At 43.9% G+C, this 26944-nt stretch overlaps 1 protein-coding gene across 1 annotated transcript in view; it reads right to left on the reverse strand.

Moving 5' to 3' along the window:
• Positions 1-26944, reverse strand: part of LOC120048976 (phospholipid-transporting ATPase ABCA1-like) — a 301645-nt gene that overhangs the window by 101863 nt on the left and 172838 nt on the right. The window contains exons 31-32 of the mRNA XM_038995238.1: positions 23631-23732; positions 21741-21930 (exon numbers count right to left, since the gene is read on the reverse strand). Of these exons, the coding sequence (XP_038851166.1) occupies positions 21741-21930; positions 23631-23732 (292 nt within the window). The remainder of the gene's footprint in view (positions 1-21740; positions 21931-23630; positions 23733-26944) is intronic.

Here is a 26944-nt window from a genome sequence, read left to right on the forward strand (position 1 = left end):
ACCCTGACTCCCTTTAACGGAATGTGTTCTATCCACCCTTCCCTGGGTTCCTAGCTTAGCGCACTCACCGAGGGTAAACACTGCACTCGGAGAGAGACTACTGTTTAAATGAACGCCCCCACACCGATTAGCCGTGTTTGTACGCCTCTTTTCTATTTGTTGTTCGGTAATGACATGGATATGTATGCAAACAGGCGTTGGTTCGTTAATTAATTCCTAGCTTGGTTGGGGCGAGGGGCCGGATTAGGAGGGGAGAGGGGAAAGGGGGGTTCCATTCCGAAAGCTTACCTGTCCCCCTGATACATATTGAAATGGATTTATGTTATTGTTTTTACAGATGAGTGTCCAGTAATCTAAATAATCCGACCAGGATTTATTTGGTTATATAGTTCGACTTTCCAGGTCCACCCCTAGTCGAACTGTAGATACAGGCCAGCTGCAAAAAATGCAGTCTGTAATAGCAGAACTCAATTCCAAATGAGATGAACATACAGTACATTGATGTAGCTTTGTACTCTATACCCACTGCATAACGTTAGTTATCTGCAAAATGAACAATGTGATTTTGAATGTAGTTAAAAATGTAGTTACTGTAATAGTGAAACAACTAGGACGTTTTGTAACAGGAAGAAGATGAGACCCTACACACTGTTTACCGTTGAACAATCTGGGTCTCCGTTACGAGCAGCATGAACTTCAAAATAAACAAACAGATGGTTAGAGTGTTGACTGTACTGTGTACAATGAGCCTGAGCTCACAGCTCAGACAGCCAGCACGAGTCGAATTGCATTGGCCGCATTTCACCTCCTCCAATCGAAACCACAGATAAGATGACATTGCTTCCAACACTCAACGGGCGTGTGTACTAATATGGACACCGTACATATCATCTTTTAAATAGGTAATAGAAAGATATCAGAGGACAAGTTCATTGTAATGGCAAAAAAAATGAATGAAATAGTATCAAAGCATGTGTTTAATAGCTTTCTCTTTATTCCATTTCAACCATTACAATGAACCTGTCCTCGGATATCTCTTCCCACGTTGCCACTTCTGATCCCAGTTATTTACCTGGACCGTTCTCTCTCTTCACTTGGCATTCTATACTTCACATCACTCATTCCACACGCGTATGCTACTCTCGACCACATGACGGCAGGTTGATGACACACAGGAGAGGCAAACAGGAGAGAGGCAAATGTAAACTCCGAGTAATCAAATCTGGGGAATAAGCTGGCACGCTGCGGTGTTGGAGAGACGATAAGAGAATAGGCTTCTTATTAATCTCTGCACACAGTCTCTGTATCTTGGGAAACCTCAATAACCAACTTCCAATTCTACCTGGCACAAACAAATGCAATCTTTGGGATGTAGAGTTCTGCTTAAAGCTATGTGAACCACCTGCTGTACGTAGCTCTGCAGGCCTAGGCTGAGTTTGGCTCATCTAGTTTGTTGATTCGTCAGAAATGCTGAATTATGATCAAGTCAATTTTGTTTTCTTATGTTTTTAAAAGACAACATTTTAATTGTCATTTTCAGAAATGCATGACTTGTAATTCTTATTTCCTGTCAAACGTGCTGGTGGAGGTGGATTTTGTTGGTGGAGGTGGATTTTGTTGGTGGAGATTTTGGCAAAGTAACTGCTAGTAAGTTATTTGTAAATACTATGAACTAAAGTGATGGATTGTCACTCAAATCGTATCTTGTTGGCAGGACATTACAAGGAATTTCTGTATATGTTGGCAGCAGCAAGTGGATACGTGCATTTGTGTGCATACGTGCATGTTTTGAATACATTTGCTCATATATCACTGAGTGGATCAACCTCCAACGTAAGGCTATGTTCAAAATAATACAAACATAAGCCAGAGACATTGCCATCTTTACAAGTCAACACTGCCTAGCTGAAGTTTTACTAAAATATATAAATACATTTACAGGGCCTCATTCCACCATCTGCCTCATCTTGCAACCTCACAACCTTTCACTTTTGTTTTCCAATGTGCCCTTCCTTGCTGAACGCTTCGCTTCGGACAGGTCATTTAACACTAGAATGGATCTAGGGGGTAGAAGCCAAAATGACAAATCAACAGTAGCCTCTTAGAGCAAAGATGTGACCGACCCATATCTTGTGTTCTGTCTGCTTGAATTCAGGTTGCCGGGACTTGTGTTGTTCATTATCTGATTATCTTCCTCAAAGAGAGGCCTAGGCTGGCCAATAGGGAGATCCGTTCCCAATAAACTGAACTCTGATTCATATTGTTAAGAAGATAATACAATGGAATTGGTCATGCACAATAGAATAACAACGCCATGCCAGGACAACACCCCCAAAGCAAAGTGCAAGTTATTAAAACCATCCAGGTCAAGTGTGCAGCACTGCCAATTCAAAAAGAGAAGTAAATTAGTATCAAATATCAAGGCCTAGTTTTGAACATCCCTGCTGAAAAAGCCAGCATACAGTATACCGACATAGGCTGGTCCAGCATAGTTGCTGGTGACCAGCCTTTGCTGTGTTTCCGTGGTGCCTTCGTGATGACCAGCCTTCGCTGTGCTTTCATGGCATTGTGTTTTGCTGTTGACCGGCATTCTCTGTGCTTTTGCTGGTGACCAGCCTTCGCTGTGTTACCGTAGTAACCAGACCACAGTGTTTCTTCTTGGTTACCACCCTTCTCTGTGTTTTGCTGGGGATCAGCCATGGACACTGGTGACCAACATAGAATCATATGGACTACCCAAACCATTTAAAATGGAACAAACATTTCAATAACGGGTGCAATAAGTCAAACTAGCAGAATGGATTAGTTTAGAAAAATGTATGTTATTTATCTTTGTTTAGCATTTGATTAATTAATCAATCAATGTACCTGCAAAAACACAACAAACAAAAATGACATTAAAACAAACAACTACAATAGAGCATGCTGGGAAATATGATAATGATGGGAGTGGTCAGACCAGCAGCTAGACTATGCTGGACCAGCATAGACCAGCTTGGTCACCAGCATCACCAGCATAAGCTGGTATCAAATCAAATCAAATATACTTTAATTTGTCACATACAGTACACGTGTTCAGCAGATGTTACTGCGGGTGTAGTGAAATGCATATGTTTCTAGTTCAAACAGTGCAGTAATATCTAACAAGTAACATCTAACAATACATTTCAATTTACATGAATGGAATTAAGAATATATAAATATGAGGACGAGCAATGTCAGAGCGGCATAGACTAAGATACAGTGGAATAGGACAGAATACAGTATATATACAGTTGAAGTCGGAAGTTTACATACACTTAGGTTGGAGTTATTAAAACTCGTTTTTCAACCACTCCACAAACGTCTTGTTAACAAACTATAGTTTTGGCAAGTCGGTTAGGACATCTACTTTGTGCATGACACAAGTAATTTTTCCAACAATTGTTTACAGACAGATTATTTCACTGCATCACAATTCCAGTGGGTCAAAAGTTTACATACACTAAGTTGACTGTGCCTTTAAACAGCTTGGGATATTCCAGGAAATGATGTCATGGCTTCTGATAGGCTAATGGACATAATTTGAGTCAATTGGAAGTGTACCGGTGGATGTATTTCAAGGCCTACCTTCAAACTCAGTGCCTCTTTGCTTGATCACGGGAAAATCAAAAGAAATCAGCCAAGACCTCAGAAAAGAAATTGTAGATCAGAAATTGTAGATCTCCACAAGTCTGGTTCATCCTTGGGAGCAATTTCCAAATGCCTGAAGGTACCACATTCATCTGTACAGACAACAATACGCAAGTATAAAAACCATGGGACCACGCAGCCGTCATACCGCTCAGGGAAGAGACGCGTTCTGTCTCCTAGAGATGAACGTACTTTGGTGCGAAAAGTGCAAATCAATCCCAGAACAACAGCAAATGACCTTGTGAGGATGCTGGAGGAAACAGGCACAAAAGTATCTATATCCACAGTAAAACGAGTCCTATTTAGACATAACCTGAAAGGCTGCTCAGCAAGGAAGAAGCCACTGCTCCAAAACTGCCATAAAAAAGCCAGACTATGGTTTGCAACTGCACATGGGGACAAAGATTGTACTTTTTGGAGAAATGTCCTCTGGTCTGATGAAACGAAAAAAGACCAGTTTGGCCATAATGACCATCGTTATGTTTGGAAGAAAAAGGGGGACGCTTGCAAGCCAAAGAACACCATCCCAACGTGAAGCACGGGGGGTGACAGGATCATGTTGTGGGGGTGCTTTGCTGCAGTAGGGACTGGTGCACTTCACAAAATAGATGGCATCATGAGGAAGAAAAATGTTGTGGATATATTGAAGCAACATCTCAAGACATCAGTCAGGAAGTTAAAGCTTGGTCGCAAATGGGTATTCCAAATGGACAATGACCCCAAGCATACTTCCAAAGTTGCGGCAAAATGGCTTAAGGACAACAAAGTCAAGGTATTTTAGTGGCCATCACAAAGCCCTGACCTCAATCCCACAGTAGATGTGTGGGCAGAACTGAAAAAGCGTGTGCGAGCAAGGATGCCTACAAACCTGACTCAGTTACACCAGCTACAACAGGAGGAATGGGCCAAAATCCACCCATCTTATTGTGGGAAGCTTGTGGAAGGCTACCCAAAACGTTTGACCCAAGTTAAACAATTTTAAAGGCAATGCTACCAATACTAATTGAGTGTATGTACACTTCTGACCCACTGGGAATGTAATGAAAGAAATAAAAGCTGAAATAAATCATTCTCTCTTCTATTATTCTGACATATCACATTCTTAAAATAAAGTGATGATCCTAACGATAGCTATTTAAGAGTCTGACAGCCTTGAGATAGATGCTGTTTTTCAGTCTCTTGGCCCCAGCTTTGATGCACCTGTGCTGACCTCTCCTTCTGGATGATATCGGGGTTAACAGGCAGTGGCTCAGGTAGTTGTTGTGCTTGATGATCTTTTTGGCCTTCCTGTGACATCGGGGGCTGTAGGTGTCCTGGAGGGCAGGTAGTTTGCCCCCGATGATGCGTTGGGCCGCACCACCCTCTGGAGAGCCCTGCGGTCGTGGGCAGTGCAGTTGCTGTACCAGGCGGTGATACGGCCTGACAGGATGCTCTCAATTGTGCATCTGTAAAGGTTTGTGAGGGTTTTAGGTGCCAAGCCAAATTTCTTCAGCCTCCTTAGGTTGAAGAAGCTCTGTTGCACCTTGTTCACCACACTGTCTGTGTGGGTGGACCATTACAGTTTATCAGTGATGTGTACACCGAGGAACTTTCCTCCTTTTCCACTGCGGTTCCGTCGATGTGGATAGGGAGGTTCTCCCTCGGTTATTTCCTGAATTCCATGATCAGCTACTTTGTTTTGTTGACGTTTGTTGAGAGGTTATTGTCCTGGCACCACTCTCCCAGTGCCCTCACCTCCTCCCTGTAGGCTGTCTTGTCATTGTTGGTAATCAAGCTTACTACTGTTGTGGTGTCTGCAAAATTGATGATTGAGTTGGAGGCGTGCATGGCCACGCAGTCATGGGTAAATAGGGAGTACAGGAGGGGGCTGAGCACGCATCCTTGTTAGGCCACAGTATTGAGGATCAGCGAAGTGGAGGTGTTGTTTCCTACCTTCACCACCTGGGGGCGGCCCATCAGGAAGTCAGGGGTTCAGACACAGGGCCTGGAGTTTAATGATGAACTTGGAGGGTGCTATGGTGTTGAATGCTGAGCTATAGTCAATGAACAGCATTCTTACATAAGTATTCCTCTTGTCCAGATAGGATAGAGCAGTGTGATGGTGATTGCATCGTCTGTGGATCTGTTGGGGTGGAAAGCAAATTGAAGTGGGTCTAAGGTGTCAGGTAAGGTAGAGGTGATATGATCCTTGACTAGTCTCTCAAAGCACTTCATAATGACAGAAGTGAGTGCTATGGGACGATAGCACTCGTTCAGTTACCTTTGCTTTCTTGGGTACAGGAACAATGGTGGACATCTTGAAGAATGTAGGGACAACAGACTGGGATAGGGAGAGATTGAATATGTCCGTAAACACTCCAGCCAGCTGGTCTGCACATGCTCTGAGGACGCGGCTAGGGAGGCCGTCTGGGCCGGCAGCCTTGCGAGGGTTGACACATTAAATGTCTTTCTCACGTCAGCCACGGAGAAGGAGAGCCCACAGTCCTTTGTAGCGGGCCGCATTGGTTGCACTGTGTTATCCTCAAAGCGGGCGAAGAAGGTGTTTAGCTTGTCCGGAAGCAAGACGTTGGTGTCCTCGATGTGGCTGGTTTTCCCTTTGTAGTCCATGATTGTCTATAGACCCTGCCACATACGTCTCATGTCTGAGCCGTTGAAATGCAACTCCACTTTGTCTCTGTACTGACGTTTTGCCTGTTTGATTGCCTTGCGAAGGGAATAACTACAGTTTGTATTCGGCCATATTCCCAGTCACCTTGCCATGGTTAAATGCGATGGTTCGCGCTTTCAGTTTTGCACTAATGCTGCCTTCTATCCACGGTTTCTGGTTAGGTAGGTTTTAATAGTCACAGTGGGTACAACATCTCCTTTACACTTCCTGATAAACTCAGTCACCGTATCAGTATGTTCATCTATGTTGTTCTATGAGGCTACCCGGAACATATTTTGAAGTGTGAATTCCGATTGGTCAGACCAGCGTTGAATAGTCCTTAGCACAGGTACTTCCTGTTTGAGTTTCTGCCTTTAGGAAGGGAGGAGATAAATCGAGTCATAATCATTTGCCAAAGGGAGGGTGGGGGAGGGACTTGTAAGCATCCCGGACGTTGGAGTAGCAGTGGTTGAGTGTTTTAGCAGCACATGTACTACAGTCAATGTGTTGATAAATCTTTGGTAACGTTTTCCAAAAATTTGCTTTGTTAAAATCTCCAGCTCCAATAAATGCGGCCTCAGGATATGTAGTTTCCAGTATGCATAAAGTCCAGTTTGCATAAAGTTCTTTGAGGGCTGTCGTGGTATCGGCTTGAGGGGGAAAATACACGGCGGTGACTATAACCAAAGAGAATTCTCTTGGGAGGTAATACGGACAGCATTTGATTGTGAGGTATTCTAGGTCGGGTGAACAAAAGGACTTGAGTCCCTGTATGTTATCACAATCACACCATGAGTAGAGTAGTTAATCATGAAACATACTGTACACCCCTGCCCTTCTTCTTCCCGGAGAGACATTATTCCTGTCTTTGCGATGAACTGAGAACCCAACTGGCTGAACGGGCTCAGACAGAATATACAGAGAGAGCCATGTTTTCGTGAAACAGAGTACACTATCTGTCAAAAGTTTTAGAACACCTACTTATGCAAGGGTTTTTCTTTATTTTTACTATTTTCTACATTGTAGAATAATAGTGAAAACATCAGAACTATGAAATAACACATATGGGGTCATGTAGTAACCAAAAAAGTGTTAACCAAATCAAAATAAACTTTATATTTGAGATTCTTCAAATAGCCTCCCTTTGTCTTGTTGACAGCTTTGCATACTCTTGGCATTCGCTCAACCAGCTTCATGAGGTAGTCACCTGTAATGTATTTCAATTAACAGGTGTGCCTTGTTAATTTGTGTTTTAATTTAAGTTCATTTGTGGAATGTTTTTCCTTCTTAACGCGTTTGAGCCAATCAGTTGTGTTGTGACAAGGTAGGGGGATATACAGAAGATAGCCCTATTTGGTAAAAGAACATGTTCATATTATGGCAAGAACAGCTCAAATAAGCAAAGAGAAACGACAGTCCATCTTTTTTTCAGACACTATGGAAAATGTCAAGAACTTTGAACGTTTCTTCAAGTGCAGTCGCAAAAACCATCAAGCGTTATGACGGAACTGGCTCTCATGAAGACCGCCACAGGAAAGGAAGACCCAGAGTTACCTCTGCTGCAGAGGATAAGTTCATTAGAGTTACCAGCCTCAGAAATTGCAGCCCAAATAAATGCTTCACAGAGTTCAAGTAACAGACACATCCCAACATCGACTGTTCAGAGGAGACTGTTTGAATCAGGCCTTCATGGTCGAATTGCTGCAAAGAAAACACTACTAAAGGACACCATTAACAAGAAGAGACTTGCTTGGGCCAAGAAACACAAGCAATGGACATGAGACCGGTGGGAATTTGTCCTTTAGTCTGGAGTTCAAATTGGAGATTTTTGGTTCCAACCGCTGTTTCTTTGTTAGATGCGGTGTGGGTGAACGGATGATCTCCACATGTGTATTTCCCACCGTAAAGCATGGAGGAGGAGGTGTTATGGTGTGGGGGTGCTTTGCTGGGGACTGTCTGTGATTTATTTGGAATTCAAGGCACACTTAACCAGCATGGCTACCACAGCATTCTGCAGTGATACATCATCCCATCTGGTTTGGGCTTAGTGGGACTATAATTTGTTTTTCAAAAGGACAATGACCCAACACACCTCCAGGCTGTGTAAGGGCTATTTTACCAAGAAGGAGAGTGATGGAGTGCTGCATCAGATGACCTGGCCTCCACAATCTGCTGACCTCAACCAAATTGAGATGGTTTGGGATGAGTCGGACCGCAGAGTGAAGGAAAAGCAGCCAACAAGTGCTCAGCATATGCGGGAACTCCTTTAAGACTCTTGAAAAAGCATTCCAGGTGAAGCTGGTTGAGAGAATGCCAAGAGTGTGCAAAGCTGTCATCAAGGCAAAGGGTGGCTTTTTGAAGAATATCAAAGATAAAATATATTTTGATTTGTTTAACACTTTTTTGGTTACTGCATGATTCCATATGTGTTATTTCATAGTTTTGATGTCTTCACTATTATTCTACAATGTAGAAAATAGTAAAAATAAAGAAAAACCCTTGTATGAGTAGGTGTTCTAAAACCTTTGACCGGTAGTGTATGGTACAATCCCTGATGTCTCTGTGGAAGGAAATCTTTGCCCTTAGCTCGTCAACTTTATTATCCAGAGAACATTAGCGAGTGATATACACGGAAGCGGTGGATGGTGTGCGCACCTCCTGAGTCTGACTAAAAGTCCGCTCCGAGTGCCTCTTTTCCTCCGGCTGAGTTTTGGAACAGCCTCTGGGATGAGTTCAATTGCCCTGGGGGATACTAACAAAGTATCCGGTTCGGGAAAGTCTTATTCCTGGTCTTAATGCTGGTAATGCTGGTGAGTTTCCGTCGCTCTGATATCCAAAAGTTCTTCCCGGCTGTATGTAATAACACAAAAATGTGACCGTTAGCTGGCTGGCTCCCTAACTAACGTTGCATGTATGATGTTATTATTCGTATCCCAGAGCTGTTCGCTTTGCTAGTTAACCTGATGAGGACAGAGGGCGCTGTTGTCACTTTGGGGGAAAAACGTGCCCAATTTAAACGGCCTCGTACTCAATTCTTGCTCGTACAATATGCATATTATTATTACTATTGGATAGAAAACACTCTCTAGTTTCTAAAACCGTTTGAATTATATCTGTGAGTGAAACAGAACTCATTTGGCACAAACTTCCTGACCAGGAAGTGGAAAATCTGAAATCGATGCTCTCTTCTGGGTCCTGCCTATAAATGGGCATGATACCTATTAGTATACATGCACGTCATACACCTTCCCCTGGATGTCAAGATGCAGTGAGAGAAGAAATGAGGTGTTTATCTTGGTCTGAGACGGAATACGTCCTCTTGGAATGACGTGTCACCGATTTCATGTTTTCAGGAAGGCGCGAGGAGGACAGTGGGATTGCCTTTTGAAAAGCTGTTGTTATAGGCGACTACTATCTCCGGCTTTGATTTTATTTGATACATGTGACAATATCATCGTAAAGTATGTTTTTTCAATATAGTTTTATTAGATTTTTGAAATTTATTCGGGACGTTAGGCGTGTTGCGTTGTGTGCCCTTTGTTCAGAATGGAGAGCTTCGCGCCACTTGGCCAGTGTGCTTGCTAATTCAAGAGGGAAAAACGATGTTCTAAATCCAAACAACGACTGTTCTGGACAAAGGACCCCTTGTCCAACATTCTGATGGAAGATCACCAAAAGTAGGACCCATTTTGTGATGCTATTTCATATATCTGTCGAACTGTGTACTAGTAGTTTTGCGCCCAGGTTTTGGCCACTCTCTCGCTATAACATAAGCCTTATGTCGTAATGAAGATATTTTTAGAATTCTAACACTGCGATTGCATTAAGAACTAGTGTATCTATCATTTCCTATACAACATGTATTTTTTTGTAATGTTTATGAATAGCTATTTGGTCAGAATAGGTGAGAGTCTAATAGAAATATCCGCACATTCTGGGAAAAATAAGCTACGTTAGCATAATGGATAACCACGGATTTCAGCTCTAAATATGCACATTTTCGAACAAAACATAAGTGTATGTATAACCTGATGTTATAGGACTGTCATCTGAGGAAGGTTTATGAAGGTTAGTGAAAATTTATATATTTTGCTGGTTTATTCGCTAACGCTAACGTGCCTATTGCTATCGCTAACGTGCCTTGATGAATGAATGCGGTAGTGTGGTAGGCTATTGTAGTAAGCTAATATAATGCTATATTGTGTTTTCGCTGTAAAACACTTAAAAAATCTGAAATATTGGCTGGATTCACAAGATGCTTGTCTTTCATTTGCTGTACACGATGCATTTTTCAGAAATGTTTTATGATGAGTATTTAGGTATTCCACGTTGGTCTCTATAATTACTCTGGCTGCTTCGGTGCTATTTTTGACGGTAGCTGTGATGGTAGCTGCAATGTAAAACTGATTTATACCTCAAATATGCACATTTTCCGAACAAAACATAGATTTATTGTGTAACATGTTATAAGACTGTCATCTGATGAAGTTGTTTCTTGGTTAGTTTGGTTGGTTCTTGGTTAGTTAGGTTGGCTTTGTGCATGCTACCTGTGCTGTGAAAAATGTCTGTCCTTTTTTGTATTTGGTGGTGAGCTAACATAAATATACGTGCTGTTTTCGCTGTAAAACATTTTAAAAATCGGACATGTTGGCTGGATTCACAAGATGTGTACCTTTCATTTGCTGTATTGGACTTGTTAATGTGTGAAAGTTAAATATTTCTAAAAAATATATTTTGAATTTCGCGCTCTGCCTTTTCAGTGGAATGTGGGAGGAGTTCCGCTGGCGGAACGCTGGAGCAGTAAAGGTTAAAGCCTAATATTAGCTAGCTAACATCGAACCTGGTTGGTTAGCTCCCAGCAGATTCATGCAGGGTAGTAACGACATGATTTGGCACTATGTTCATTGTTGTTTAACTAGCTAACGTTAGCTGGCTGGCTCGTTAGCTAACGTTACGTGACACGTGTGATCTTACACGTTGTTTACCTAGCTAGGTTCATTGTTTACCTAGCTATCTATGTAAATGTCTAAAGCTAAAGTGTACAAAACCTGTTGAATATGGCCGGTGTCAGTAAACATCAGCAAAAAAGAGTAATGAAATTGTTGCCAGCAGAGCAAGTTAGGCTGTTTTCATGTTATCCAAAGGTAAACAAATCATCGGCCTGAGTGTCAAGTGTGCGTTCTGAACACTCCGAGAACGAAATGAGATGGGTGGGCCAAAAGCTTAAGAGGGTGTGAACAATGCTGAATGGGTGTAGACAAAGTGGAGCTCTTCACAAGATACCAAAACATTCAAAGGCCATTTTCTCAAAAGTGAGTTCACAAGTTTATCAACTTTCAAAGCAAAATTACTTTCCCATTGTTCCTCAAAAATGCTTGATGACATACCCTTTTATAACTCTGAGTCTCTACTTGTATCCAATGTAAAAACACCATTTCAAATGTTTCTACATAAGACCAAATCCAAGTGGTGAGTCACACATTTGCTGGGCTAATAATGTGACCAGCTAGACCATACTGGTCAACCAGCATAACCAGCTAGACCATGCTGGTAAGACCAACATGACCATGCTGGTCAGACTTGCTTGACCAGCATCCAACCAGCACTGACCAGCACAGACCAGCATGGATCAGCATACACCAGCTTGATCCCTGGCTGCACTAGTGTTTTGTGCACTAAGGTTCCTTCTTTCATTCAGAATAGTTTGTGCAAAGGTTTGTTCAAGGGTTGTTTAGCTTCATTTTGAAGGCTTGCTAAAGCATATGTCAATGAATTGGGATATAAGCATTTTCAAGAACTCTACTCACATAAGTGGTGAATGAAGAAAATATGCACAACTTAAAAGATGTATGTGATAGATAAGGGTGGCAAGGATATGCAACAGTAGGTGAGTAGAGTTTCCTGATGATAAAGACATCAAACGTAATACTCAGAGCGCCGTGGCTTTATCAATTCCTTTGCACGCATGAAGGCCTTTTAATTTGTTACGGTTAAATATCTCCAGCCAACGAGTGCCAATACATGAGAATTGATAATAGGCTTACTATTGCATGCCATTTCCATGGAAATGTAGATTTCATCTCTCTCTCTCTCTCTCTCTCTTTGTGTGTGTCTGTGTCTCTCTCTGTGTGTGTGTGTGTGTGTGTGTGTGTGTGTGTGTGTGTGTGTGTGTGTGTGTGTGTGTGTGTGTGTGTGTGTGTGTGTGTGTGTGTGTGTGTGTGTGTGTGTGTGTGTGTGTGTGTGTTTTTCAAGGGCATATTGGGAGGATAGCAGGGATAAAAGATAAAAGAAATCTACTCCAAAGCCTGTACGTCATGTCATGCTTAATTCAATACTAGCTTCTTTTTTTTTTAGGTCAAAGGGAATATATTCTCCCAATGTTCTGGGTTTCTGTTGATGGTTCGGCCAAAGAGCCACATCAATTCAAGCCACCCCTTTTCAGGACCATGGAGCACTGGTAAGCAATCTATAGCACTCATTGTTTAATAAATGAACACTGAGTTGGTGTGTGTGTGTGTGTGTGTGCATGTGGGTGCGTGCGTTCGTGTGTGGTGTCTGTGTGTGTGCATAGGGTGCGTCAGTTCGTATGTGTGCTGGGTTGGGCATTTACATTACATTACATTTACATTTAAGTCATTTAGCAGACGCTCTTATCCAGAGCGACTTACAAATTGGTGCATTCACCTTATGATATCCAGTGGAACAGCCACTTTACAATAGTGCATCTAAATCTTTTAAGGGGGGGGGGGGGGGGGTTAGAAGGATTACTTTATCCTATCCTAGGTATTCCTTAAAGAGGTGGGGTTTCAGGTGTCTCCGGAAGGTGGTGATTGACTCCGCTGTCCTGGCGTCGTGAGGGAGTTTGTTCCACCATTGGGGTGCCAGAGCAGCGAACAGTTTTGACTGGGCTGAGCGGGAACTGTACTTCCTCAGAGGTAGGGAGGCGAGCAGGCCAGAGGTGGATGAACGCAGTGCCCTTGTTTGGGTGTAGGGCCTGATCAGAGCCTGAAGGTACGGAGGTGCCGTTCCCCTCACAGCTCCGTAAGCAAGCACCATGGTCTTGTAGCGGATGCGAGCTTCAACTGGAAGCCAGTGGAGAGAGCGGAGGAGCGGGGTGACGTGAGAGAACTTGGGAAGGTTGAACACCAGACGGGCTGCGGCGTTCTGGATGAGTTGTAGGGGTTTAATGGCACAGGCAGGGAGCCCAGCCAACAGCGAGTTGCAGTAATCCAGGCGGGAGATGACAAGTGCCTGGATTAGGACCTGCGCCGCTTCCTGTGTGAGGCAGGGTCGTACTCTGCGGATGTTGTAGAGCATGAACCTACAGGAACGGGCCACCGCCTTGATGTTAGTTGAGAACGACAGGGTGTTGTCCAGGATCACGCCAAGGTTCTTAGCGCTCTGGGAGGAGGACACAATGGAGTTGTCAACCGTGATGGCGAGATCATGGAACGGGCAGTCCTTCCCCGGGAGGAAGAGCAGCTCCGTCTTGCCGAGGTTCAGCTTGAGGTGGTGATCCGTCATCCACACTGATATGTCTGCCAGACATGCAGAGATGCGATTCGCCACCTGGTTATCAGAAGGGGGAAAGGAGAAGATTAATTGTGTGTCGTCTGCATAGCAATGATAGGAGAGACCATGTGAGGTTATGACAGAGCCAAGTGACTTGGTGTATAGCGAGAATAGGAGAGGGCCTAGAACAGAGCCCTGGGGGACACCAGTGGTGAGAGCACGTGGTGAGGAGACAGATTCTCGCCACGCCACCTGGTAGGAGCGACCTGTCAGGTAGGACGCAATCCAAGCGTGGGCCGCGCCGGAGATGCCCAACTCGGAGAGGGTGGAGAGGAGGATCTGATGGTTCACAGTATCAAAGGCAGCCGATAGGTCTAGAAGGATGAGAGCAGAGGAGAGAGAGTTAGCTTTAGCAGTGCGGAGCGCCTCCGTGACACAGAGAAGAGCAGTCTCAGTTGAATGACTAGTCTTGAAACCTGACTGATTTGGATCAAGAAGGTCATTCTGAGAGAGATAGCAGGAGAGCTGGCCAAGGACGGCACGTTCAAGAGTTTTGGAGAGAAAAGAAAGAAGGGATACTGGTCTGTAGTTGTTGACATCGGAGGGATCGAGTGTAGGTTTTTTCAGAAGGGGTGCAACTCTCGCTCTCTTGAAGACGGAAGGGCATCATCTCACGACTAGTGCACCTGTCTTTATATGTTTCATGTACGTACCTATTGTCTCCCATTAATCTGAAGGGAGGAGTGGCACAAAGAGACAGTCAAATAAAAATACTGTGATTTTAAAGAAGGGAGGGAAATAATAGACAATGGAGAGAGAGAGAGACACTGGCTGCCGTGAAAAAAACCCTGAATGTATCCAACAGCACCTTTTAATGGGACACCTTGACAGCCTTGTCGAGATCCGGAACATCCAGGTGTCAGAATAAGACAGGTCACGGAAATGGTACTCCTTTTGTCCGAATGTCTCGGCAAGCATCCCCATCCCATAATACCTGTTCTCCAACCCTCACTTCAAAACGGCCCCGTCTTGTCTGGCTTGTCACAAGAGGGGGGGCACAGCGAGGCTTGCGCACAAGCTCAACGAGGCATTACATATCCGACAAGGCCAGACGTTATGTGATAGTCCAGTCCATCACTATAAAGGAGCTTTTGGAAGGATGGGGAAGAAATGAGGTCTGGGGATGAGCAGAGCATCATCTCAAGGGGTCGTTTCGCCAAACAGCATGGGCTCAGGTTAGGGGAAGTCATTGGCTTTCAAAGGCCTCTCACTGTCTGAGAGGGCTCAGCACACACGTGTATACACATACAGTGCTAACACACACACACACACGTAATCCCATGCATAGGTACTGTATGCATACATAATGCACACTTTGAGCAAGGCATTTAACCCCTAACCTGCTTCAGGGGCCTGCTCTGTGCCGCTTACCATGTGCCGCTTCCAGCTTTTTGGTGTGTGTGTGTTTGTGTTTGTGAGAATATGTGTGTGTGTGTGTGTGTGTGTGTGTGTGTGTGTGTGTGTGTGTGTGTGTGTGTGTGTGTGTGTGTGTGTGTGTGTCACAGGTGTGACTAATTGCCCATTCATTCAGTTAACGCATCAAGCATTTTCATTGTACAATTGAACTGATTATGAAATTTCAATGTGTATATTTAAACCCCCCCCCCTTTTTTATGTTCTAGGCGTCTGCCCACAGGAAGTGAATGTAGTCCGGAGGCATGGTGGAGCCTGGTGTGCAGAGAGCTAATGGCATTGTTTGTTGAGAGCACGTAGATAACGTAGTTGTTTGAGCTGTGGAGAACCTGAGAAAATGGACACATGTCTCCAGGGCCACTTCCGGTGCCACTTCCTTTCTGTCTGGTTTGTTGATGTTGGTATTTTAAACTATTCATTGGCTAAAAGCAAACTGTGGAATGGAACATGTGAGATGTACCCTACCTGAGCCACATGTCCTCTTAAATATGTTGTTTTGTTTAAAACTGTTGTTTGGTCTCTACTTCACTCTACCTGCTCAGCCCAGATCCAAAAGAACCTGTCACTTTTCCACCACATAGATGTGTGTGTGGTGTCCGGGGGTAGATTATAATGAAGCAAGGACAATAAAATATTTGTTTAAGAAAATATACATGAAATAGTTTCTTGTTTTTTTCTCTTGAAAAGCCAACAGTTCCTCTTTGCCAAGACTTTGTCAAACATCCCAATTAGCCATCTTACAAGAATAAGGCTTTACAGTCAAACATCTCAATTTTCATTCCAAGATGATGCGATACTTCAGAACAAGATGCCAAGCAGAATAAAAACTCACCTCCCACACCAGCTACAGAGAACCAAATGATCTCATATTTCTCAGACTGTGCTTTTGGATACTTGTTTGCAAACTGGGTAAGTACTACATCCGTCTCTCTGACATTTAACTTCCTCTGAGGGTAAAAAAGGGGAAAAAACTGAGGAACAGTCGCTGTCGAAAAGCCAACGCATTGGCACCACACCTTCGCTTAGCGCTGCTGGCTTAAAGTGTCACTCCTTACACCTCTGTCACGGTTGATGTCAATTCATACATCTACCGTATTTGATTTCTCACCCTTTTTTCTATTTTGATCAACTGCTGAATTTACCATCCAGGTGGGTGATGAACTATGTCGACCACTCAACACCGGCTGTAACCACCCATCAAATCAACCACCAGAGCCTCCCCACCAGTACTGTGTTGATGCTCCCTCTCAAGGAGTACATATTATCTCTCCCAGCTGGTATATGGACAGGCACATGATGCAGCTGGCAATACAAAGTCCCAGAATCACGTGAAGGTCATGTCTGCCACATCCAGAGAGTTTATCTGTCGATGTTTGTGTCTTGAAATGCATGACTGAAAGAATTGGTTTTACTTTTTGTATGCAAATGTGGGATATTGACTTTCGATTCACATGTTCCCAAGCCACCAGGGAAAAAAGTCAAATAATCAGTCAATTAAATCACTGGGTACTCTATAACAAAATGTTGCTTTTAGTGGTTTTGATCGTTTGCGGCAAAACTTTATAGGTTATTATAACTTGTATTATAACCAGGAGTGATTTCATGAACTTCTTATAATCAGGCCTAATTTAATTAACTGGTGTTTGTCATTTCAATTCAACCTTTTGCTAGAGTGCAACATATTTTCTTATAACATTGTTTGTTTCCTGAAACCCAATAGAACAGCAAAAGCTCATCTCAAGACATGAATGATTGTTAACAAGCCAAGCATGAACCACCCTAGACAGTAACAAAAAGCATTATGTCTGTCTACCTATTTCCCTCTATATTGGACTTTTATCTATCAGTCTATGGTGGGTACATTACCAAGAGCACTTGGCTCACTCAGACTCTCATCTCTCTCTCTCTCTCTCATCTCACATACCTTAAATAATAATCCAGAATGCACCCACTGAGAACACACCTTGAGTAAACATCAAAAGCCATTTCCAATAAAAGCTAGAATGCACCAGTTCCTGTCCATCAATTTTCTATCTTTTTCAAAATCATTCAAGGTATTGGAGTATTAGAAATTTTTGATGTGGATTCTGTTCGATTAGATATATTTAAGTTGTATGTTAAACATCATAGCATAGTTGAAAGATATATGGTGTGTAGAAATTCGAAGAGGGTGGCCAGCAGCGATAGGTGGAATGGGCTGAGGGAAGCTGAGGGTTGGGATGTGGAATTGGGATGTGGAATTGTAGACAAGTGGGATGGAGTTGCTGGGCGGGGCATAGAATGACGGTCAAAAAATAAAGTCAAAATGAAACAATACAAAAAGTACATTTGAATAAAACTGAGTGGCAACGTTGTTACATCTAATGCTTGTTTGCCTGAGGCTGATGCCGCGCAGGTGTTTGTATGCGCTGTGGCAAAGAAGGGGGTCGAGTGATAAATGGCAGATATGTGAGAGCAGAACTAATAAACGGGCTCTGCCCGATCACTAAAATGGCCACCCCGATCAGAACTACAGATCACAAAATGGCCGACTGCCAAAACTACAAGTCCCAGAAGCAAGGGGAACCCTCAGAAGGTGGAGCCAACACACAGATAAAGGGTCAAGAAAAACCAGGAAGAGGAAGTGAGGGCTGGAAGGATCTGTGAACCATAGAGAAAGAGACAATAGATATTGGCTGGATTTACTATGTATGAGCTGGACTGTTTTGGACTTACCTGTTGGCGTTTGGACCTGGACCTACTGAGAACCCGATTCGTGTACCGAACCCTGCTATCCTTGACCTTGCCTACGACCTGGGTGGACCAGGACGGAGAGACAAACACACAGGTACTGTCCTGTTCGAAAGAACTCTCATTCTGGGGTAATTTGGTGACAGTTTCCCACTTAATTTGTGACAAACGCTCATAACCTTGAAGAGGTTTGCCACACGTGGTGGAGAATGTGGGCATATGGACTAACCATTCCGCTGGTTAGGTAAAAAAAAAAAAAAGTTAGCACTCCAAAGGGGAGTCAGGTTTTTTTTTTGTGGCTTTGTTTGGTTAGGACAGTTTCTCAGGAAAATGAGTATGGAGGGAGCCATACAGGCCCTGTTACAAGCGGCGGCCACCCAACAAGAGGCAACTAGAGCTCAACAAATAGCTCATCAGGATGCAATGCGAATGTACCAGGACACGTTACAGGTCCAGCACCACACCAACCAGCTGCTCAGAGAAGAGCAAGAGAGAAACACCCGGGAGTTAAGAGAAGGCCTAAAGGGGCTAGCGGGTCAAATTGGGGCTCAATTACCAGCTGCAAATACCCAGAGGCGGGCCAATCATTTTCTTCAAAAAATGACAGCACAGGATGATGTGGAAGCATATCTTACCACCTTCGAAAGGACTGCAGAGAGGGAGAAGTGCCCGAAAGAAGAATGGGCAGGGCTTCTGGCACCATACCTGGCAGGGGACGCTCAAAAAGCGTATTTCGACCTGGAGTTGAGAGATGCACAGGATTACGATAAACTAAAGGGAGAGATTCTGACTAGACTGGGAGTGACCGATACCGTGAGGGCACACCGCTTCCACCAGTGGTCCTACCGATCTGGACAACCTCCCAGAACACAGATGTTCGACTTGATTCACCTGGCACGGAAATGGTTGCGACCGGAGACCCGTTCCTCCGCCGAGATTGTCGAGACCATCGTACTCAACCAGTTTCAGCGAGGTCTACCCCAAGAAGTGCGACGATGGGTTGGCCAGAACGAGGTACTTTCCGCCGACCATCTCGTGGGCCTGGTTGATTGGTATTGTACGACAGGAACAGCTGAGCAGGCACAGGAGGAAAGATTCCCATTCCCCAGGCCTGGGCGAACCAGCGGACAGGGTAAGACTGTCCCAACAGGTGGAGGGGGAAGAGAGCAGCGTGGGGCCATGAGGAAAGAATCAGAATCGGGCCGAGACACTAAGGAAAAAAACGGAAACCGGGACCGGGGGTCGAGGGGGTCTTCCCCCCGAACCCCTATTATCTGTTACAATTGTAATCGACCAGGACATATTGCAGACTACTGCCCTATTAAAGAAGAGCCAATGCAATGTAACCTCGGTGAAAAAGAAGATGATATGTGGTATGCATGTCCTGTTGTAACCACTGTACTTGAAAGATCAAGAAACAAACATATGTGCAGGGTGACGGTTGAAGGGAAAGAGGTTGAAGCACTGCTGGATTCCGGCAGTATGCTAACCCTGGTGGTTGCAAACCTAGTGCCAACTCATAAACTGGATACAAGTCAGGATATCAGTGTTACATGCATTCATGGGGATACCCGTCTGTACCCCACAGCCTTAGTGAGCATACAAACAGAGGACGGTCTGCTGGATTGTGAGGTCGGCGTGGTCCCAAAGATGCCATATGATGTAATATTGGGTAGATACTTTCCTAACTTTGCGAAGTTGGGCCAAAATAATGGCATATTTGAGAAGCCAACAACCCTGACCAAGCAGGAAGAAGTATGGGGTCTTCAACCAAAGCCAAGAAAAGAGGTCTCCCAGGGGCCAACCTCACAGGTGCTAGTAGGGGAGGATGAGGATGAAGTGGCAAACCTCGTTGATAACGAACAGCCCGGTACTAGTGGGGCTGGGGTCGATCTGAATCCAGAGGATGACGATCTAGAACCAGCAGACCTGGCAGGGTCCTTGACAGTTTCCAACTTAATTTGTGACAAACGCTCATAACCTTGAAGAGGTTTGCCACAGCGCGTACACATGCATATACACACACTCTCATTCAAACGCACACACGTGCACATACACGGACATACACACACATACACACATGTAAATACATACACGCACTCAAACATATTCAGTTGGCCTTGCTGTTATGATTTTTGTTTTCCTTGATGACTTTTGTTTTTTGCCTTGTTGTTTTCTATTTTCCTTTTTTCTCTTTTGTTCATTTTGTTGGTGCATGTGGGTGGGGAATATAATTATTATTATTATAAAAAATAAAAAAATGGGTGGGGAGGGGGATCTCGGATGATTGAGGGGCAGCTCTCGGGGAACTGTGTGTGGGGCGGGGGGGGTATTGGAGGGCTGGTGACCTGGTGGTTGAGAGCTTGGGCCGGTGTCTGATATGACGCTGGTTCGGGTCCCCGTTTTTGACCTTGTGGGAGATCTGTTGACGTGCCCTTGAGCAGGGCATTGACACTGGTTGCTTCTGTGGGTCACTCTGGATGGGAGTTTGTTAGATGACTGAATGTAATGTAAATGTTGAGCGGCTTCACTGCAAGTAGATTGCATGTGTTACAATTCAATAAAAAATTAAAAAATATAAAATATCTTTGATGGAGTGGACCAGCAGCCATATTGAGTGTACCAGTGACACATGCGTGATTAGCTTTGTCCATTCTAGTAATTCTATTTCTATGATTGGAGAAATCCATTTAGGCCAAAGGAGCCCACTCATTCCTCTCAGCATGCCCGGTGACCAGCGGGGCCACCCACCTCATTGATCCCAGTCAGGTTTAAGACTCATGGGGTCCTGCATTTGGCTATGTATGTTGTTAGGGTAATGGCTTAATAAAACATTGCCTTTGATTTCCAAGAGACACACAGGGAAAACCCAGGCCTTGGACGTTATAGTGGAGGGGTCGGACATCTGCAAGCTCAGCGCTAACCTGCACCCACTCTCCGAGAGGGATTGGCTAAAAGGGATGATCTAAGAGAGGTCAGAGTTCAAAGGATGCCAGAAAAAGAGTAGTGGGACACTATCTCAACATACATTTTTTTCTTAAGACCAGCCATAAGGCTTTTGAGGAAGACATAAGACAATATTAACATGGATACAATAAAGCAATGTCTAACTTCAATGGATACATTGTCCCATCTGGACATCAATGTTTAGCTGGATATATACACTATAGCTGACCCTGGTAAAGTAGTTAATATGGTGAATGGTCATAATGTAATATCCTGGTTCTGGATCCATTAGTGAAATTGGATGGATTGATTTGTAAGGTGGATCCATCATGGAGGGGATATCGAGTAAAGTATATCATCCAGTAAGTATTACCCATTGTAAGGGGATACTTTGGTAAACATGCTTTCACAATAAAGACTTTGGAGGTGAAGAAGATAACTTCAATTTTAGACACCTACATTGCCATTGCAGGACTGTAGATACAGTGCACACTGAATCAACTATGTTACACTTCACCCCCCTTTGACCTCCCCCTCACTGCACCTGGGTCACTGCACCAATTTGAGCATCTGGGGTTCGAAGCCTGCTCTTTTAGCTGGCAGAGCTAAAGCTTAAGCATTAGTTCGGGGAGCTAACACAAGTCTTCAGGTCCAACCCAGGTTGCCAGATTAAGCACACATTTCAGGCCAGAGGTCAAGTATTTCTATTGGAAACCATTATTTTACAAGCAGACCTGGGGTTGACAGATTGTGGACTAACCTGAGGGGGAGGCAGCCCCCCGGCTCCAGGTGGGCAATCTGGTAGCATGATAGTCTTTTGAGGAGTGCTGCACTGGCAGTTAGGGGAAGGGTTGGCCATGCTCCAGGTCCCGTTGATTAAGATGTTGTTGATAGAGGGTTCCACTGAGGGAGTGATCCATTTAGAATCAATGGGGACACACGGGAGATTCCTGGAGAAAGGGGGGGGGGGGGGGGGGGGGGGGTGATGAAGATGATGATGAAGATGACTAACCATGAAAATCAAAATAGGAAATATCATGCCTTGGCAGGGGATTTCTCAACAGTTATCATCAGAAAGACATAACATTCAAATTCAAGCATGTATACAGTACACATACTTACACAGTTTTAGAATACCTGTTTTCTTTTTAAACATAGCGTCGCTCTCTAATGAAAACCTTTTTTTTTATTGAAAGCAGTCACTCCACTCAATGAACATTCCATGACTCTAGGAAAATAGCTCCTGAAGTTTCATAAAAGTTTCACTGTATGCTCGTTAATTTTAATGGGAAAATATGGATTCTTTTTTCCAATTTACTGAAAAATGTCTGTTTTGGAGATGAGAGGTTTTCATTCGTCAGCAACGATAGATCACAAATGACGTTATCAACACAACTACAGCATAGAAGTCTCATTATCTAAAACATGGAGGCACTGTAAGTGTTGTTAGTGTACCAGCTGAAGAGTTAGGGAAGCAGAACAGCTTGATAAAGCATGTTGAACATGATCAGGCTTGACAGAGAGGAGATGGAGCAGATATGGGATATCAGGTTCACTTACTATTGACAACATTATTCCAACCCCCTAACCGTAAAACAAGGCAAATCTGCACAATCCCAACAACACTCACCTCCGAGAACCCCAGAACGAATGAATGAATATATCAAATAAATTGTGCTAAATAACTTAGAATGATGCCGTAAACGTGTATTGTTTAATCTCAACCATATACCGTACGATACCGTGTATATGCCTTCGGTTGTACGCAATCAATATTTGGGATTTATTCAATGGTTTTCTTCACTGCGTGGAAATTGTGTTAGAAAATGTAAGAATAAAACGGAATGTAGTCTCTCAAGGAATTATCCTGCATGAGATACGCAACTTCAGATTTGATCAAAACAAAAATGCCTCCAAATCGACCAGGTTCAGCTTCAGATTTGGTGAAAACAATATTTGTATCGATTTATTGAGCTAAACAATGTGCCAATTGGGGAGATGTTTGCCCAATTCCATATTGACACCTACCCCCTACCCTGTATGCACTTTTGAGATCTGAAATAATTGGATACGAGTATCTGTCTACGTGCTAAGTGTTGCTTGTCACATGTTGCTCTGTATGCGCTTATTGTCTGTCTGCATTGTCTTTTTAAGTGTTTTTAATAACCTGCCCAGGGACTATGTTCGAAAATTGTTCTAAAACATTCACTTTTACTGAAATTTGGATTAATGTGCATTGTCCCTGCAAAAATAAACATAATAAAGTAAAGTAAACAATGTGGGGACATTTGCACCAAGCATATCAGAGGGTAACCATATCCAATTGAAACTCCCTTTCCATTTCCATCTCCACAAATGCAGGGGGGGTCTGGGCTAGCTAGAGGACGATTTGGGCCTATATGGTATACAACTAATAAACACTTGATCAAGACTTGATCAAATTTGATTATGTGCTTTGCACCCTTCTCCACTGTTCAAAATTAACAGATATTGGGCGACTTGCTTCACTAGGAGAACTTTATTAGAACTCTAGTTATTGCCATCCTGTGCAAGAACATGTGAAACAGGAGAAACAATGCAAACAAAACATATGTAGTAATAACATGGAGGGAGGGAGAGGTGTGTCACAATGGCCGCTGGTCATACTCACGGTATAGGGTTGTTAGCCATGCAGCGAGTCCCAAACCCAGGATTATTCACCAAAGAGTCCACCACTTGAGCAACCTCTGTATTATTTGGCGGTCCATCATTGCTGTAAGGAAATTGGACCTTGTCAGTTAGACTCTAACACTATCCCTTACAGGAGGGCTAATTATCGACATAATCCAAGGCAATCATCTAATCTTTTAATTGCCCGCCATCTTGGACAAATAAAATCTCCAGTCCCCACAATAACAAACATTTCTCCGACCCCACGCCTCAGTTTGATAAGGAACCAAGTGGTGGGTCTGCCGTTGACTGAAAAACAAAAAATGAAGCATTGTGGCTGTAAGAGCTGAATGTTAGGCAGTCCATGCTCAAAGCAGTTGGATCATGCCCTGACCAAATCAAATCAAAATGTATTTGTCACATGCGCCGATTATGACAGGTGTAGACCTTACTGTAAAATGCTTACCTACAAGCCCTTAACCAACAAGGAGTGTTAAGTAAAAAATAGATAAGTAAGAAATAGAAAATAGAAAATAAAAGAAACAAATAATTAAACAGCAGCAGTAAAATAACAAGCGAGGCTATATACAGGGGATACCGGTACAGAGTCAATGTGCAGGGGCACCGGTTAGTCGAGGTAATATGTACAGTAGAGTTAAAGTGACTATGCATTTATTATAAACAGAGAGTAGCAGCGTAAAAGAGGGGTCTGGGTAGCCCTTCGATTAGCTGTTCAGGAGCCTTATGGCTTGTGGGTAGAATACAAAGCCTTTTAGACCTAGACTTAGCACTCCGGTACCGCTTGCCGTGCGGTAGCAGAGAGAACAGTCTATGACTATGGTGGTTGGAGTCTGACCATTTTTAGGGCCTTCCTCTGACACCGCCTGGTATAGCAGTCCTGGATGGCAGGAAGCTTGGCCCCAGTGATGTACTTGACCGTACGCACTACCCTCTGTAGTGCCTTGTGGTCGGAGGCCGAGCAGTTGCCATACCAGGCAGTGACGCAACCAGTCAGGATGCTCTCGATGGTGCAGCTGTAGAACCTTTTGAGGATCTGAGGACCCATGTCAAATCTTTTCAGTCTCCTGAGGGGGAATAGGCTTTGTCGTGCCCTCTTCACGACTGTCAGTGTGTTTGGACCATGATAGACAAATTGGAGTGGGTCTAGGGTTTCTGGGATAATGGTGTTGATGGTGTTGATGTGAGCCATGGCCAGCCTTTCAAAGCTCTTCATGGCTACAGCCGTGAGTGCTACGTGTCGGTAGTCATTTAAACAGGTTACCTTATTGTTCTTGAGCACAGGGACTATGGTGGTCTGCTTGAAACCTGTTGGTATTACAGACTCAGTCAGGGACTGGTTGAAAATGTCAGTGAAGTCACTTGCCAGTTGGTCAGCGCATGCTCGGTGTAGACATGCTGGTAATCCGTCTGGCCCTGCGGCCTTGTGAATGTTGACCTGTTTAAAGGTCTTACTCACATCGGCTATGGAGAGCATGATCACACAGTCGTCCAGAACAGCTAGTGCTCTCATGCATGTTTCGCTGTTGCTTTCCTTGAAGCGAGCATAGAAGTAATTTAGCTCATCTGGTAGGTTTGTGTCACTGGGCAGCTCGCTGCTGTGCTTCCCTTTGTAGTCTGTAATAGTTTGCAAGTCCTGCCACATACGACGGGCGTCGGAGCTGGTGTAGTACGATTCAATCTTAGTCCTGTATTGATGCTTTGCCTGTTTGATGGTTCGTCGGAGGGTATAGCGGGATTTATTATAAGCTTCCGGGTTAGAGTCCCACTCCTTGAAAGCGGCATCTCTACCCTTTAGCTCAGTGCGGATGTTGCCTGTAATCCATGGCTTCTGATTGGGATATGTACGTACTGTCACTGTGGGGACAACGTCGTCGATGCACCTATTGATGAAGCCGATGACTGAGGTGGTATACTCCTCAATGCCATTGGATGAATCCCAGAACATATTCCAGTCTGTGCTAGCAAAACAGTCCTGTAGCTTAGCATCTCCTTTATCTGACCACTTTCTTATTGACCGAGTCACTGGTGCTTCCTGCTTTAGTTTTTGCTTGTAAGCAGGAATCAGGAGGATAGAATTATGGTCAGATTTGCCAAATGGAGGGTGAGAGAGAGCTTTGTACGCATCTGTGTGTGGAGTAAAGGTGGTCTAGAGTTTTTTTCCCTCTTGTTGCACATTTAACATGCTGGTAGAGATTAGGTAAAACAGATTTGAATTTCCCTGCATTAAAGTCCCTGGCCACTAGGAGCGCCGTCTCTGGATGAGCATTTTTCCTGTTTGCTTATGGCCGTATACAGCTCATTGAGTGCGGTCTTAGTGCCAGCATCGGTCTGCGGTGATATATAGACAGCTACGAAAAATATAGATGTAAACTCTCTTGGTAAATAGTGTGGTCTACAGCTTATCATGAGATACTCTTGCTCAGGCGAGCAAAACCTTTAGACTTCCTTAGATTTCGTGCACCAGTTGTTGTTCACAAATATACACAGGCCATCGCCCCTTGTTTTACCAGAGGCTGCTGTTCTATCCTGCCGAAAAAGCTTAACACCCGCCAGCTATATGTTAATCATGTCGTCGTTCAGCCACGACTCGGTGAAACATAATATATTACAATTTTTAATGTCCCGTTGGTAGGATATATACGTGCTCGTAGTTCGTCTATTTTATTATCGATTGATTGTACGTTGGCTAACAGGACCGATGGTAAAGGTAGATTACCCTCTCGGTGATGGATCCTTACAAGGCACCCGGACCGTCGTCCACGATATCTCCGTCTTTTCCTCCTGCAAATGACAGGGATGAGGGCCCGGTCGGGCGTCCGAAGTAAATCCTTCCCATCCAACTCGTTGAAGAAGAATAATTCCTCCAGTACGGGGTGAGTAATCGCTGCCCTGATATCAAGAAGCTCTTTTCGGTCATAAGACATGGTGGCAGAAACATTATGTACAAAATAAGTTACAAATAACGCGAAAAAACATACACAATAGCACAATTGGTTACGGGAGCGTAAAACGGCAGCCATCTCCTTCGGCATCATTAGTTCTATCCTGGTGGAACTTTGGGGGTTTAAGTTACTGGACTAGATACTGTAATCGGGGGTCATCAAGCACGCCATAGCATTGATTAGGTCATTAAGGTCTTGGCTCACTGAATCAACCAAGATTAGGAGGATGGGTATATTTACAGAGAAATTGGCCAAAAGGAAATTAGATCAACAGGAGTGTATATTGTATTTTTTATTTAAAGTAGTGCAAGATACCCAGCTAACATGCAACCGTGATTAGTGTAATGAAGGA

Source organism: Salvelinus namaycush, chromosome 6 (genome assembly GCF_016432855.1).
Source record: "Salvelinus namaycush isolate Seneca chromosome 6, SaNama_1.0, whole genome shotgun sequence".
Lineage (NCBI taxonomy): Eukaryota > Metazoa > Chordata > Actinopteri > Salmoniformes > Salmonidae > Salvelinus > Salvelinus namaycush.